This window comes from Stegastes partitus, unplaced genomic scaffold (assembly GCF_000690725.1).
Source record: "Stegastes partitus isolate 25-593 unplaced genomic scaffold, Stegastes_partitus-1.0.2 Scaffold66, whole genome shotgun sequence".
Classification (NCBI taxonomy): Eukaryota; Metazoa; Chordata; class Actinopteri; family Pomacentridae; genus Stegastes; species Stegastes partitus.
Window position 1 is genome coordinate 796,449 of NW_007577797.1, and position 15,485 is coordinate 811,933.

The 15,485-nt window shown below is 37.7% G+C and overlaps 2 protein-coding genes across 2 annotated transcripts in view; both read right to left on the minus strand.

Moving 5' to 3' along the window:
• The window catches only part of dck (deoxycytidine kinase), a 13,733-nt gene extending 12,467 nt beyond the window's left edge, over nucleotides 1–1,266 (minus strand). The window contains exons 1-2 of the mRNA XM_008276172.1: nucleotides 1,065–1,266; nucleotides 640–755 (exon numbers count right to left, since the gene is read on the minus strand). Of these exons, the coding sequence (XP_008274394.1) occupies nucleotides 640–755; nucleotides 1,065–1,155 (207 nt within the window). The 5' untranslated portion in view covers nucleotides 1,156–1,266. The remainder of the gene's footprint in view (nucleotides 1–639; nucleotides 756–1,064) is intronic.
• Nucleotides 1,267–2,872: 1,606 nt separating this feature from the next.
• On the minus strand, nucleotides 2,873–12,440 carry LOC103353284 (MOB kinase activator 1B). The gene is made up of 6 exons (XM_008276174.1): nucleotides 12,138–12,440; nucleotides 10,738–10,904; nucleotides 8,431–8,524; nucleotides 7,864–7,997; nucleotides 5,142–5,305; nucleotides 2,873–5,037 (listed from the first exon to the last, which is right to left on the minus strand). Exons 1-6 carry the CDS (start codon nucleotides 12,149–12,151, stop codon nucleotides 4,960–4,962), a joined length of 651 nt encoding a protein of 216 aa, XP_008274396.1. The 5' UTR covers nucleotides 12,152–12,440; the 3' UTR covers nucleotides 2,873–4,959.
• Nucleotides 12,441–15,485: the final 3,045 nt, after the last annotated feature.

Sequence of the window (15,485 nt, forward strand, 5' to 3'; positions counted from 1 at the left end):
ATATCTTATCATTAGAGTGAAACCTAAAACATCCTGCAAGCTGAGCTGAATGAGCTTTAGAAAACTTGAAACAGTGAATGCTAACAGATCCATTTAACAAAATCTTTACAGAGGCAGTTTTTTATGGCATCAATTCAGTTTTCTAACCATTCTTGGAATACCGGCTGACACCTGAACGTCTCACTCACTGTGGATGTATTGGAGCTTTGAAAACGACACAGAGGGAGAGGCTACGGTGCAACAGTGTGGGAGGTTAGAGATGTTTTCCCTGATGCTGACATGTTCATCTGCCCAGAGAGCGACCATCTGTTCCCTCTGGGTGTGTGGCGCTGGTAAGAACAGCAACCAGTGCAGATATATGGACAGATGGCAGCTGCACTCTAAATACAGATGAAAACTCCCCCAGTTATCTTAATGTGTCTCCTAACTGTGTGCAGCTCAGTCAGTGGCAGAGATCCTGCTGCCCTGATGGATCATGAAAGAAAAACATCTCTGATTTACACTGAAGTCTGGAATCTTATTAAACTGATTTTATATTGGATGAAATAAATCGATACCACAGCATGCTCTGTATGTGATGTGTCTGTGTGTGGGGCTTCATTTTGCACTTTAAAACGCAGGAATAGTGTCTGTTAATACCTCAAAGTCGCTGCCTGTCGTTTGGACGTTGCACCACCTGGCGATCGGTTCCGGTACCACCTCCCAGTCCGCGCTCTCACGATCCAAAAGGCGCACAAAGGTGGATTTACCCGCCGCTGCGCACACACATTGGATGCAAAACGTCAAGCTCAAACACATCATGCAGACATAAAGCAACCAACCACACGGTGTGAAAGCATTTTAGTATTTCATGTGACGGTTTAGTCGAAGCAGAACAGCAGAGGTCTGGAAATTGGCGGCAACGATGGATCGATTCAGAGTAAATCACCTTCTGAACACACGTAGTTTTACGCACAGTCACTCCGAGGATCACCTGCATCACATCCCAGCAGATAAGAAGCTTTAAGGAGCTGGTTTAGTAAAGCAAACAAACAAACAAAAAATTGCTTTTCCAATCCACCTACCGATGTTTCCCTCGATTGAAATCCGCTTTATCCTCTTCTCCAGAGAGTCGTTCAGAGGATCCGGGCAGTGTCTCTTCTGAGTGAAAGACATGTCGAGCAGGAAAAGAAGTATTCAGAGTAAATCAGTGAAAGCAGGAGCTGCAGCGGGGATGTGAGAGAGTCCTTGTTGTTTAAAGTTTGGCGGTAAGAAAGGTGAGGAAGAGGAAGCTGCACAGCGGAGTCCCGCCCCGGAAGCAGCTGCTGCTCTGTGACGCACAGACGCTGAGCAAGTCTGTTCTTTGGTAATATACAGTCTGATAATGAAAAATCTGATAATGTACAATCTGATAATGTACAGTCTGATAATAGACAGTCTGATTATATACAATCTGATTATATACAATCTGAAAATGTACAGTCTGTTAATGTACAATCTGATCATATATAGTCGATAATGTGCAGTCTGAAAATATATAGTCTAATGTACAGCATAATAATGTACAACCTCATAGTGCACTGTACAGTAATGTACATTTTGTGTTCTTTATTTTTTTTCCATTCATACGATCTGGTCTGCTTTCACCATGCTGTTACATTCACTGATTGAAAGAATATTTCAGATATTCACTTGAATAAAAATAGTATTTCAATAATACCACATTTAGTCTAAACCATAATATTTAAATTCCTCAGGTACAGTTACATAATATATATATATGTGTGTGTGTGTGTGTGTGTGTGTGTGTGTGTGTAATATATATACATTATTGTAGGGTTTTTACCTTGTTTTTAAACTACTCAAATAAATCTGCATAATAGGTAATACTGTAGGGTCTTAACTTTTATAGTTAAATTGATCAGGTAAGGTAGGTAATCAATTTTATTGTGTGATCCATAATATTTAAATTAGTCAGATACATTTGTGTAACATAATATATTGTAGGGTCTTCACATTAATATTCAATCAAATAAATGTATTTAATAAATAATATTATAGGTCTTGTTCTGTTTCTATAATATATAATGTTGCAGAGTCAGAACCTAAGTATTTAAATGAGTTGGGTAACTGCATAAAAAAACAAAGAAGTAAGGTCTTAGCATTAATAGTTCTATTGGTCAGAAAAATGTACATAATAAATAATGTTTTAGAGTCAAAACCTTAATAATAAACTTTGTGAGATAAATGTATATAAGAAATAATATTATAGTCTTAACTTTAATATTTAAACTAATCAGGTAAACGTAGCATTTTAATTTAAATAGTTAAGTAAATTAATGCATTAAATAATATCACAGGGGCCCACTTTTAATAAACTATAGTCTTAACCTTAATATTTTAATAAGCCTGGAAAATACATTACATCAGTCCTGTGTCTTCGTTTGAAATCACTGTCACTCAACATCTGCTAAATTAAAGTTAAATGTACTGAAGTACCTCATAAGTCAACCCAAGCACATTACTTGACTAAATGTAAAGTGTAAAACCGCATTTGTGGATTATTATTTTAAAACCATAAACATTTAACAACATGTACATTTAGTGTAGTTGGCTGAAGTGGATCAAATTGTTGCTGCTTTATATATTAGCTGCAAAACTGCATCATATTTTCTGAAACAACTGCATATTTTATGTAAACCTCTACGTCATATGCAACTATAGCTGCAAAGAAAACGTAGTGGAGTAAAATTCACATTTCCTTCTGAAATTTAATAGAATAGTAGGATAATGTAGCATAGAATGGAAATACTGAAGTACCTCAAAACTGCAGGTAAGTGCAGTACTTTAGTAAAAGTGCTGAGCTCACAGTACAAACTGAACATACAATTCATTCAAAGAGTCAAGACCACCTTTATTTGCCTTGTAAACAGCATAAATCAATTCAGTAGCATTGAAAACCCCTACCAAGCCATTATTTACAAACATTTCATCAATTATTACAGTCAAGGAGGAAAAACTGTAGGCGATAGTCTATGTTGTGGGCATTTCATAAGCACGAGATGCTTTCAGGATGACCGATTCTCTATTACATTTTCAGATATCTGGTGAGCAGTAACATTCATAATAGTTTGCTAAGGAAGTGGAAATAAAAAGATACTGAACAAGAAAACAACATTTTTTAATATCCAAATGGGGGGGAGGGGAGAGGAAGCAGCCTCTAAAAAGACTCGATGCATTCGTTTAACCAAAAGCTACCACTCCATGCTTGCTGAGAATTCATTTCAAGACAGGTCTAACCCTCAGTATTTACACGTGTGCATTCAATTATTGCACCTCTGACAAATTTCAGATATAAAATGCTCATGTCACTGGTATTAAACTAAAGCTGACAGAGAAGCAATTCTATTTTTATCAGACACCCAAATTTAAGCACAATAAAGGAAGGTTAATATCGGATATAAAGTAAAATGAGCCAACTGGTAACCCTTTTAGTGTCGTGTCAATTATTGCATAGTAAACTACACTTTGAGATGAGGGAAGGAGGGGGGTACATGCATCTGCTGTTTGAAGCACAGCGACAAACAACCCAGACCATATAAAAGCATAAGAAATCTGACTTGTGCCTTATAGCTGATTCCAGAGGAGGTTAAGCCATTCAACATTCATTGGGGGGGAAAATATGAGAGAGGAGACGAACTCTGATCAGTCACATGATAACGGCTTCTCACAAAGCACGGTCTATGCAGAAGAAACATTCAGGCAAGAGAGGTCAGGAAAATTGTTGAAAGTGCTTCATGGCTAGTGAGATAACAAGGGATGCAGCATCATCCAATTCCAAATGCTTGTATCTTTTAAACAGTGGAGCTTCGACACGTCTCTACGTCTAGTTGCAGATATTTATATACAATTTAAGGTTTTAGTTCCCTTGCAGACTTATCCTAAAATTTGTCTCTACTTAAAAGTTTTTTTGGGGGGGAGAGGGAGGGAGGAGGAGGAAACTAATACACAGGAACATGTCACTAGAAAATGCTAAAAGTTTTTCAGTTCCTGCTACAACATGACAATATTCTAGCCTCTATGTCCTTCAACACATTCATTTATCATAACCTGCACAGCGCACTTGGCAATGAGACTTTCTAACTAAAAAATAGATAGAGTTGGGGAGTAGTGTGGTTTTACAGAGAAAAATCATTTGAACCAAGTTACAGTACAAAGAGAACAGGGGTGTAAGAAGGAATTTGAAAACCATAAACTTAGAAGAGAGGTGACGCTGAAGATTGAATGCTGTTTTAATCATGTCAGTGGTATATGGCCTTTATCTTCTGACAGTTCTCACTGTTGATATAGGGCAAATATGAGCCATGCTAGGCACTTAGGATTCTTTTGTATTGAGCTGTTCGAGATGTTAACAGTAGCAAACCGAGACCCAGATCTTTCAACGTAGGTGAGTGAATAAAATAACTAGCTACTGCTGTTGAATTGGCTTAAAAGCTGGCTTTAATTCTTGCCATAACACCAACGACACCCTGTGATACAGCAACGTTGCTCACACATTATTCCCCTCCCTGTGAGTGAGCTGGAAATAGGAATCTATCAAGAAAATGCCTTGTGTTGCCATAAACCCAAGTGGGAAAAAAAAACAAAAACATCTGTGCAGTCTAATAGATAATAGAAAACTAATGAACATATGTCTATATTATCCTAGAAGTAAGCCATGACTGAATACTGGGGATTTCTTTCCATACAGCTAAAACCATTTTCTCTAATGTTAATCTGTAGTTTGTTCAATTAAGAGTGTAATCCCTGATAGCATTAGTCCTGGTGCCTTAAACCTATCAAGACCCTTCCTTCTTCCTGGCCTTATTAAAAACATTTCCCCAAATGGAAATATAGTATATACTGCATACATACAGCCAGGGTGGGGTGGGTATCTGTGCAAAAACTAGAACAACAATAAAATAAGAATTACATTGCTGTTTATCTATCCTTGGTTGTCAGTTTTTCAATCAGCTCCTGTAGTGGGACCAACTCTTTCCTGTCAATGAGGTTGAACTCCTGAAAAAGACACGAGAAAGACATGATCAGATTGTCCACCACGTCTTTTCTTTGAACTCAAATATACACACAAACACAGCATTCAAATGTCAGAGATTCCTTACCTGAACAAAAAAGATGAAGTGTTTGAACGATGTGTTGAGGTGGGCCTCCTCCTGCAGCTGCATGACAGAGTCAAAGTGCTGGTGGTAGATGTGAGCATAGACTCTGAACAGGCGCTTCAGAATGGTCTTCGCCACAGACATAAAGTTACGCTTAAAGGGGACGCCTTGGGAAGAGAAAAAAAAAACAGATAAATCATGAAAAATACAAGCAAACATAAAGAGAATGCTGCCTGTGGTCAGATTGAGCAAAGAGGTGTAATTATTTCCATTGTCAACGAATATGTCAAAGAACGTTTAGTTGTTTGTTCTGTAATGCGTCAAAAGAATGGTGACAAGTCTCAATTAGAATTTCTCAAAGCCCAAGATGATGAAACATCAATTTCTTGTTTTGTCCACAACCCAAAGACATTCAGTTCACCGTCATAGAGGAGTAAAATGACAAGAAAATATAAAAATTTAACAAGCTGGAATTTTAGAATTTAGACTTTTTATCTAACAAAATTACTCAAACTGATTACTTAATTACCAAAACAGTCCATTGCTGATATTTTAGAAGCTGGTCTTGGTTTCTTTACCTTAAATGGAGAGAATGTATTCACAGCACTGACACATAAAACGTTCTCAACTGCTTCAGCTGTACATTAGTTTCTTTGCTCAGCAGCAAAACATCAGCACAATCGAGGAGCAGTGATTTTATGTTCTCTTGGGCTGCAAGTATGTTCAGAGGCAGGCCACGGCATGATTTAAGGGAAATGCAAACAATCATGACAGCAACACAGAACAGCCTAATGCTAACAATGTGACAAGTATTCATCTGCAGGAAGGAAATTTTGCCGTTGTTGCAACAGGCCTGCGTGCTACACTTCATGTACGTTGTGCAGCTCTCTCTTGATTCACTGAGCAGCTGTGAGCTAGAGCAGCCCGGCGGAGACCTCTCCTACAGGGAGCAACCTACAGCACAACTCGGCATCAATTATTCAAAAGAAGCTGGTGACCAGCAGGACGAGGAGTTCATGATTAAAGCTGCTGCCTACAGCAAGGCATCCCCACGCTTCTGACTTGTGCATCACCCCGACTATTCCAGCAGTATTAACCATTTATACATTAGAAGCTGCTGACTGGGTGAAAGGCTTGAACATGTGCTACAGGTTCTTTCTTTCACAGCACAGTGAGAAATGTGCACATTGCTAACCGGCCCACAGCATCCTCTTACCTGGTAGGAAGCTTTGAGGTACTTCTTGCACAACAAATCTATTGACCCTGGACAATGGAGCAAATACTGTCACTCCAGGGCAGCATATTTAATTTTTCCACTGAGACATACTTAGTCCATCAGACATTTATCCATGCTGGCTCCCATCCAGCAAAAATAAAACTCCACCCAAGACAGCACAAGCCTCAGCCAGTCAGTCTCAGAGGCTGAGAGCTGTGTTGGTATGTATGTAAATTCTGCCTCTTTTTAATGATCCCGTACATCGATAACCAGTGATGCTTCGAAAAATGTTGAAATATGTTATTACATGAGAGTGAAAAGTTGCTCTGCAGAGGAGGATTGTGTCATATAACTGATAGAGAACAAAGGAACAGACATTATGGTGAGATTGTTTTGCCATGCTAGCATTCCCCAAAGAGCTGTACCTATAATGAAGCTACTAATACTTTTTGCTTTATCATTAGTCGCGTCAGAAACTTTCAGGTGTACATTAGGGATGCAGGCCCCAGATCTACAAGTTGCCTGATAAGCTCTCTTTGTCCAATTTGTTTTTGGTTGGACAATGTGTTACTTTCATAAGTTCTTAAGTCCTACATCAACAGCCTCCCACAACTAATCCTTTATTTTTGGCGCCAGGAGGAACAGATTACCCGTGAACGTCTCCATGTTTTCATAACCTTGAACTCACCCAATTTAATGGAGCCAGCGAGGTCTGACTTATTTAACATTTATAAATATAGAACATTTATGAAGAGTCGGCCTCAAACTAATTAACACCACATTAAAGAAGTCGTGGCTTGCATAAAACAAATGGCCAAAAGCTCAAGTGTAAAGCAGTTTTCATACCACAGCTCAACAACCAACACAGTAGATCATGTTAGAGTTGTAGTTCAAGCCGTCTGTGTTATTTCCCTGAACAGGTCTTGTGCTGGGATCACCAGTCGCTAGAGTTCTATTTTCAGAAATTACATGAATATGAGGAGGTGCACGCCGGTCTATTCCAAGTCTGTTGCTATTATTTCAGTATAAAGTAATGAGGATATGCTGCAAATAGTAGCTTTTTATCTTTATTTATAATTCATTTAGGCTAATAAGGCTAGCAAGAAGAGTGCACTCAAGGAGAGTGTACGGATCAATTGGTCGAAGAGTCGGTATGATTTCAATTGATCAAGATTGTGCTTGTGTGACGACAGCCTTAATGTACATCCTACTTGTATGGAATTTCAATAAAAATGACTTGTAAACCTTTTCCAAATGGCAAACTGCTGAGTTATACATGGAGACTTTGCATTTTATTGTCTTTACCATCCACTCATTTTGCATGGCTGCTGGGTTTCACAGGTAAGAGGAAACGTATCGCCAGCTCCCTTGTTAGTAGTGATAATCCATCAACATTACACAAATGTTGAGTAAAGCAGACGGCACACAGTCGTTGGACATTCAGCAGGTGTATGAAAATTGCTTTTCTGTAGAGCTGAGCACTCGTAGAAGCCAGATAATAAATCCTACCGATCTTTGAAGGGAAAAGTGTCTCGTCATCGAGCTGGTCCTGCACCCAGGTCATGAGGTAATCAATGTACTTGGGAGCAGAGCATTTGATGGGCTTCTTGATGTTGGTTCCATCAGCCCAGTGGTACTCATACCTACAGAGAACACAGATGACATCAAATTCCAAGAATGATTATGGATTTCATCTGGGTGCAGTCATTTAACAGTGATGTTGGGGTTTAATGTAAAACAAAATGGGATTTCTGACAAGGCAGAGAAGATTTTCAGTCACAAAAGTCTGATTTAAGTCACCAAACATGTCACTCTACTATGCAGCCTTTCAGTCTTCAAAAGGCATATGAATCTTCTTCAGCACGTAACACATCCACTGAAAATCTACTAAGCATCGCAGCAGGTGGCCAGACGCTGAGATCTGCCATGACGTGTTTAAGATTCTGATAACAAGCGTGCTGCTGTTTCAGATCCTAACTCCAAGCCCAACCCAAGCCCTGTTCAGCCTTGTCAGAGCACAAACAGTGATGAAAGAACTGCGAGCAACTTTTATGAGGTTTTCAACAATCCACTTACTTAGGCCCGGCAGACATGACTGGACAGCTTTCTTCTGTACAAAAGTCTGTGATTGTGCCATACAGCATGTTGATCTGGTTGAAGAAATCCACAGCTGGAAAAAAAAACAAACACAAAAAGAACAGATTCAAATTTAGTGTATATGGGACTAGATACAGTGTGTGTGTGTGTGCACCAATAGCGAGCATCAGGTTACCCCACGGCCCTTTGCCCACCCCACTTCACTGCCCAGTCCAAACTGTAGACCAGCACACACTCCAGTTATCTGGCACAAACCACGTTATCACTCATTCCCAGAGGCAGACAGCCAACTTTGGCTTTCCATCAGTTGGAGAGATCCATTTTAAGCATTGGCAGCACTGGAGTTGGTGCTCCACTTGCTAATCTCACCAAAAGAATACATAGTGAACAGCTGATGCGGCATATGTTTTGTGTGAGGTTTTGATTAAGGAGACAAGAGATTCCTTTTAGGTCTGCTAAGACTCTATGAAAAGGTCTGTCCAAAATGTTTGTACTCATAATCGGGTAAAGGCTTGACAAAAATAAATATATTACATAAACCACTTAGTGGAAGTTTCGGTATCCCTCGTATGCTGTTGGTCAAAACATTAAAAGCTGGGACTGCGGTTTCTGTTACCAAAGCTGATGTCAAGGCAGAGAGAGCAGTGTTAGACGTGCTTTCTAAGGTACACAACAATGCTCATTTTAATAAAATACTGTGTTGATGTTAAAAATGAACCTTTTCTTATGACGAAAAGGAAACACACTTGATGAATAAACTAATGCAGAATGGCTGGAAGTGGGATACAGTGGAACAAGTTGTTCAATGATACATTCAGCATAGTGAAATATCTTTGTAGAGTAAAGGTGCAAAGTGTTAGGAAAACACCTGCTGAGAGAATGCAAAAATGTATGTGCTTAAATATCTCTTGCTGATGGAGTTCACATAATTTTCTAGTAGTGGTAACACAGCTGGGCATCTGAAATGAACATGAAGTGTTGTATTGAATTCAGTTTCCCTTTTTTTTGTCGTAACCAGGTAAACAAAAACAGTTTTTAATTTTCTCCACTTCCAGACATGGTTGAGCTGTTTCTGTAGAGGTGCAGGACTGAAAAAAGAACCCACAGTGAGGAAAAATGTAACTGGAATTTTAAAAATAGTTGGGTTTTAGACAGTTAAGCGTTTCATTCCCTTTCTGTAAGTCTCTGTACATAACTTTAGACGCCTAATAAAATGAAACACAAACGGTAAAAACTACACAGTAAATAAATAAGGTCTGTCTCTTCTGCCATCAACTGTCAGCATGTTAACTTTGCTATGGCAGATGTCACACAATAAAATTGTCACTATGACTGATCTTCCCGGGGCTTGGACTGTCATAGAGCTGCATGCAAAGAGACGGCAGAGGTACACACAGATGACACAGAATAAATGAATATTATTGTTCAGTCAAAATCAAGTCAGCCCTGGCAGCCTGGTAGTTTAGACATCAACAAAATAACTTGAACCTGCTCTGGTTGGGGCCTTTGATAGCATGTTGTAAAACTCGATCCACTTCTGCTATCAATATCCATTAGAGGCATAAAAAAAATTTAAAAAAAAAAATGAAGTGAACTGCTTCTCGTGAACAGAGATCATGTGAAAAGTCATTTATACTTGGTGGTGGGAGAAGTTGTTGCTCATGGCACTTTTGACTTCCCGTTATTGTGCAAGTTAGAACAGCTTGTGTAACACTGACCAAAATCCATTCCTACTAACCATCTATGAATCTGGAGAACGCAATCATTGTAGCGCAACAATGGCAGCTCTGAGACACAGTTAGGAAAAATAGAACATCGTTTTGTGTTTTTCTGTTAATAGTGTATAAAAATAGCAGATAAATGATCATCTGTTAACACGCTGGGCTATTAAACATCTTATACCCAAGAGGCACTCTGATGTGAGAGGAAATGAGGCTTCTACTGACCAGCCATTTGTACCAGTTTAGAGGAAAGTAAACAGCGCTCCCGCAGCACTGACAATAAAGTCTATTTAACATTCACAGGGGTTTGTCCAGCATGAATGCACATGATCTTTAGAGAGAATGCCAAGATGTTACACCCAGATAGCTCACTCTCAAATAATTCATGATGTGGACTAATTGAGGTTTCAGGAACAAGACAAATGAGAAGTACGTAAATGTCAAGCCTGAGAGGGGATTGACAGATTTAGAAGTTAGAAGTTGTGTTGAAATAAAGTCCAGAAATCTAAACCAAATAGGGTGTAACAAGGTAGAGGGGGAGAAAAAAGGTAAACGTAGTGCTTACTGTTGACTGCGACCCACTCATTTAGGTCTTCGCCCTCAGGCAACATGACTGCCATGCGCAGGTTTCCACTTCCCAGCGTAGCCTCTGCATGTTTCAACAGCTCGTACTGATGAGAACCCTCCGGGATATTCTTCTTGGGCTTGAATGTTTTGGATGAACGGTTTCCACTGTGAGTCACATTTCAAAGAGGGAGAAAAAATACCGTGATAAGTGAAAGAACAGACAGATGTGATGAGAAATCATGAGATCACAGAATATCAAGGTGAGGGACTTTTCTAACAAAAAGTTTTTGTTTCTTTAAAAGAAAGCCAACAAAAGTGCTCTAGTTGGCTTGTGTTTCGCAGAAGCAGAGCAGGCGACCAGAACAGTATGTCTCTCTGTGTATAATGAGGCCATTTGGAGATGTACTGTATTCAAACGCTCTCACTGCCCCATTAAACAAGAATTTTTGAGTCATCACAGCATGGTGGGTTAGACACAAAAACTGATTTTCAGTTCATTAGAGCATCTGCTAATGCCAATTTACTTTATATCAAAAGCAAACTATGCTGTTCATTTGTAGGGCAAAAGAATAGTATGCAGTCGTCACACAACAGCAGCTGGATCCTATAGACAGTTCTTTATAGAAAATGCTGCCAATGACCTGTAATTTCAGAAAAAAAAATCAATTTTTGAAAATCTTAGAATTAAAGCAACAGAAATCAGCTGGATATATTGAAATGTGTCTGTGATCCTCCCTGCCTATGAGTCACAATTTTGTATGTAAAGTGAAGGTAATGCCAGACATTAGTTTCACATGTACAAAGTTTATACATCCATAAGCCAAGTACAGTAAAACGTGTTAACCTATGTGGCTCAGAGATGTTAACTCCATTTACCTACACACATCCTCAACAGAGGGGGCATTACATGTTTCACCACCACCCTCCCATTTCACTCACCAACATCATTTAAAGCAACTAGCTAAATAACGACGACACACAGTCGTGCTACTTCGATAAAACACTGGGTCAAATATTGATCGGTGCGTTTTGTCACATCGAGGCTGGATTAGCCTGTGGCACCCAAGTGTCCACACCAGCAAATAACCAGGCCAGACTGTGAACCACTCTCACATAATGTGCTCAGAGGAAGATGACAGATAATTTCTGTGATGCTTTACAAAGCATCAGGTTCAATGAAGATACGGGTGATTAATTATCAGAGCTGATTTCATTTGAACAAAAAGCGTACAAGATGCAAACACATTAAACATTCGAAGGCGAGTCCAGGAAGTAGCCCTAGCCCGTGCTATGCTATCGCTAGCTAGCTTCCCAGCTGTGAGGCACCACTGACATTTTACAAACATAAAGTCTTCATGACAAAGTAATACAAGCATTCATCCCACACTTATAACTCACAAGAAAAAGCTCATGTTTCCTCGGACCGCAGGAATTTTCTCTCTTGGCAAATAGCTAGCAGCACAGCAGCAGTGGAGGAACTGGCACACCAGAAGGACTGTTGGACAAAACTCTCAAGTCTCACACGTCCTCGGTTCTTCTCCGGCGGTCTCAGGCGGTTCTTGGGAAATATCCGAAGTAAATATTAGTGTAACCGAAACAACTACAAGACAGTAAGAAAGAAGAGGGGTTTGTTTGGCAGACAGACTGGTCCACTAGCTGCTGCTCTGTACGCTGAGAGGCAGCAGCGCACTGAAAGCAACGCGAACTTCTTCATCTGACGCTCAGAGCGGATCAGACGCAGCTGCGCCGCGTGCTGCCACCCAGTGGACGAACTGTGTCAGCGCAGCCGCTCGTTCGCCTCAGTTCACGTCAGTCGTACACTTCAGTTTAGTGCAAATTTGTACTAATGTGGCATCAAGCGCTCTCTAAAATGTGCCAGTTATTGTCAAGGCATGGTTTCACTCAGTGTTGTGTTTTGTTTGATCATTTCTTTCCAGTCGTGGAAGTGTGGGCACAATTTCTGCAACATTGGTTTGGTTGAAAAATTCCAAGTCAGATGTTGAGTCATAGTGCTTTCAAGTAGAGAAGTAGGATTGGGGACATGCATTTATCTAAAAGGTTTAAATATTAGGGTTAAGATGCTTCACTATTGTTTAATATGTGAATTTACCTGTGTAATTCAAATATCATGGGTAAAACCCTACAATAAGTAACAAAGCGACCTAAGGCTAAAAAACAGAGTGAACATGTCAAGAACACATTGTGGACCTAAACCATTAAGGCACAACACAGAAAAAGTACAGTTTTCCTAAATGTAATTACTCATAACCAATATAAATATCCCCAATATTTCCTGTAAATTCTTGTTAAAAAAGAGGCTTGTTAATATTTTTTGACTATTTTTCAAATTGTGCTCTCTTAAAATGCCTTGTAAATGTTCAAAAACCACAACTGATAATGCAAGTAAACAAAATTTATCCAGATCCTCTGTATTAAAAAAAGAAAAGGAGCTGCTTCTTGTTTTTCTTACAGGTGATTAACATAAACTATATTCCTTTAACAATGCATCAGTGTATCTGAAAGTATACGGAAATGATGTCATCATATTGTTGTCATTGTTGTACTGCTGTTGCAGAAGAAAATTAAAAGCAGGGTCAGATTAGGGTTAAGGTCAGATTGCTTTAAAATGTAGTCAGGTGCTTTGTATAAAATACAATTTTTGCAGTTACTGACATAGTCATAGTAAATATATATATATTTATATGTGTTTGTGTGCAGTCATAAAAATGAAAGCTTCACAAAAACAATTTTTCTTTTATACATATTTAGTGTTTTCAGTTAGTCAAACCTAATTAGCCTAAAATACATTATTCACATGAATTATGAGTACGCAGTGTTCTGCAGAAATTATGTTTCTTCTGAGTTTTTGTTTCTGCTGTTTTTTAATCAAAGGCCACATGAAGGACTTCCCTCCTACAGTATAATGCAATAGAAGCAGATATCAAATATCATTGTAATATAAAGGAATAAAACTCCATTATATGAAAATCCTCATTAAAAAATAAACATACAAAATATCATTTTAGTCAGCATTAAGAGAACTGACAACCTAAGAGGAAAACATTTCCTAATTTTAAATTGTCCTATTTTCAAGACACATAAAATTTAATGTGTGCTAAGTGGATTATTGCTGCTTTTTTTTTTTTTTTTGCAAGCTGATTATATAATCCCAGTTGCATGCAAGCCATTATTACCCAATCCTGATTAAAAGAAATTAATTTCATGAAATTATTGTATGTATTGAGATTTAGGTCTGTTTGGTTTTTGTTTGTTTTTTTGTTTTGTTTTTAATCACTAGTTTATTATTTTTTTTGCAATACATTATTTGTACATTGATTACTTTGTTTAGGACATAAATCCAGATTTGTTTAATTATATAATTTCTTTCCAGAAGTGGATGGATGGACACAATATCTCTAACTATAACATGGTTGTTGTATACTTCAAAGCTGATATTGTTTACATTTGCAGTAAATAATACATCTAAATCTTATAATTATTTTTACTTTTTTCAGTTTTTGGCAAAAATGCATTTAAAATTGTATATAACATTTGACAAGGCAAAGAAGTAATTTGTTGCTGACATTGATTCAGAAACACAGGACAATATACATGGTTATGTACTTAAAATACATAACTATCATGGAACAATGCATCAGTGTATCACAATGTGATATTGCATTTACAAGTATTTTTGTTTTCATAACTCAGCAGAAAATTAAAAGGAATGTATTGTTGTATAGCAACTCTGAGACTGATGCATGTTTTTACTCACTCTTTTAAAATGTTGTTTTTGCTATATATAAATAAATACTGTGTAAATACTGGCATAGTTTTTTGTATTTTATTTAATTTGTTTGTCTTTTTGTTCTACCTTCATCTTAAATTTACAGATATATATTTTTTGCCTTTCTTTGTTTGGCCTCATTGTTTTGTCTTCTGGTTGTCCTGCTTTTACTTTGTTTGTTAACTCCTATTTTAAAAAGCAGTTATTATTACTAAATAAAGGTATTATTCTATGTAGGTCAGTAAATTATTACCTTTGTCATATTTATTAAAGAAACCCTGTATATTTGTTTATTCAAACAAAATATGAAATACTTCTGTACACACTTTTAATAATTTAGGCACTCTGAGTTATTTTTGACATTTCTTAAATTAGTTTGGAAAATCTTTGAATCACCTTGGACATTTTTTTGTTTCTTTGAAAAAGTTTTCCATAATCTTTGACACATTTGAGATCATTTTGGCCAAATTATTGAGACTGACAATTTAAGTAATAAAAGGAATTTTGTACGGGTTTTGAGTTATTTTGGACATTTTTGTTACTTTGGATGAATTCTGAGAAACTTTGGACATTTTTCAAGATATCTCAGATACTCTTGTTTGGCTAATTTGGACAAATTTCAAGTTATCTTAAAAATTTTTACTTACTTTGAACAAGTCTCCTGTCAATTTGGAATTTTTGTTGTTGTTAATTGGGACACATTTTGAGTTATTTTGGACAATTCTTAAATTTGTTTGGAAAAAATTTCGAGTCATCTTGGACACATTTCAAAACATTTTGGTCAAGTCCTTGAGATGGACAATATAAAATCAGATTCTAAGTAATTTTGCACAAGGTTTGAGTTATTTTGGACAAGTTTGTGACTTTACTTGTGTGTGGTTTCAAGTTTCAAGTTTCAAGTATTTGAAATAATATTTTAAATAATTTTAATAAGTCTCGTGTCATTATGGATTTTTTTT

Excerpts from the sequence above, each read along its gene's own strand:
- LOC103353284 (XM_008276174.1), bottom strand. Across the intron at positions 7,998-8,430 it reads GTCATGTCTGCCGGGCCTAA|GTATGAGTACCACTGGGCTG; the intron begins GTAAGTGGATTG and ends TGTTCTCTGTAG. Across the intron at positions 5,038-5,141 it reads ACTTCATCTTTTTTGTTCAG|GAGTTCAACCTCATTGACAG; the intron begins GTAAGGAATCTC and ends TGTCTTTTTCAG.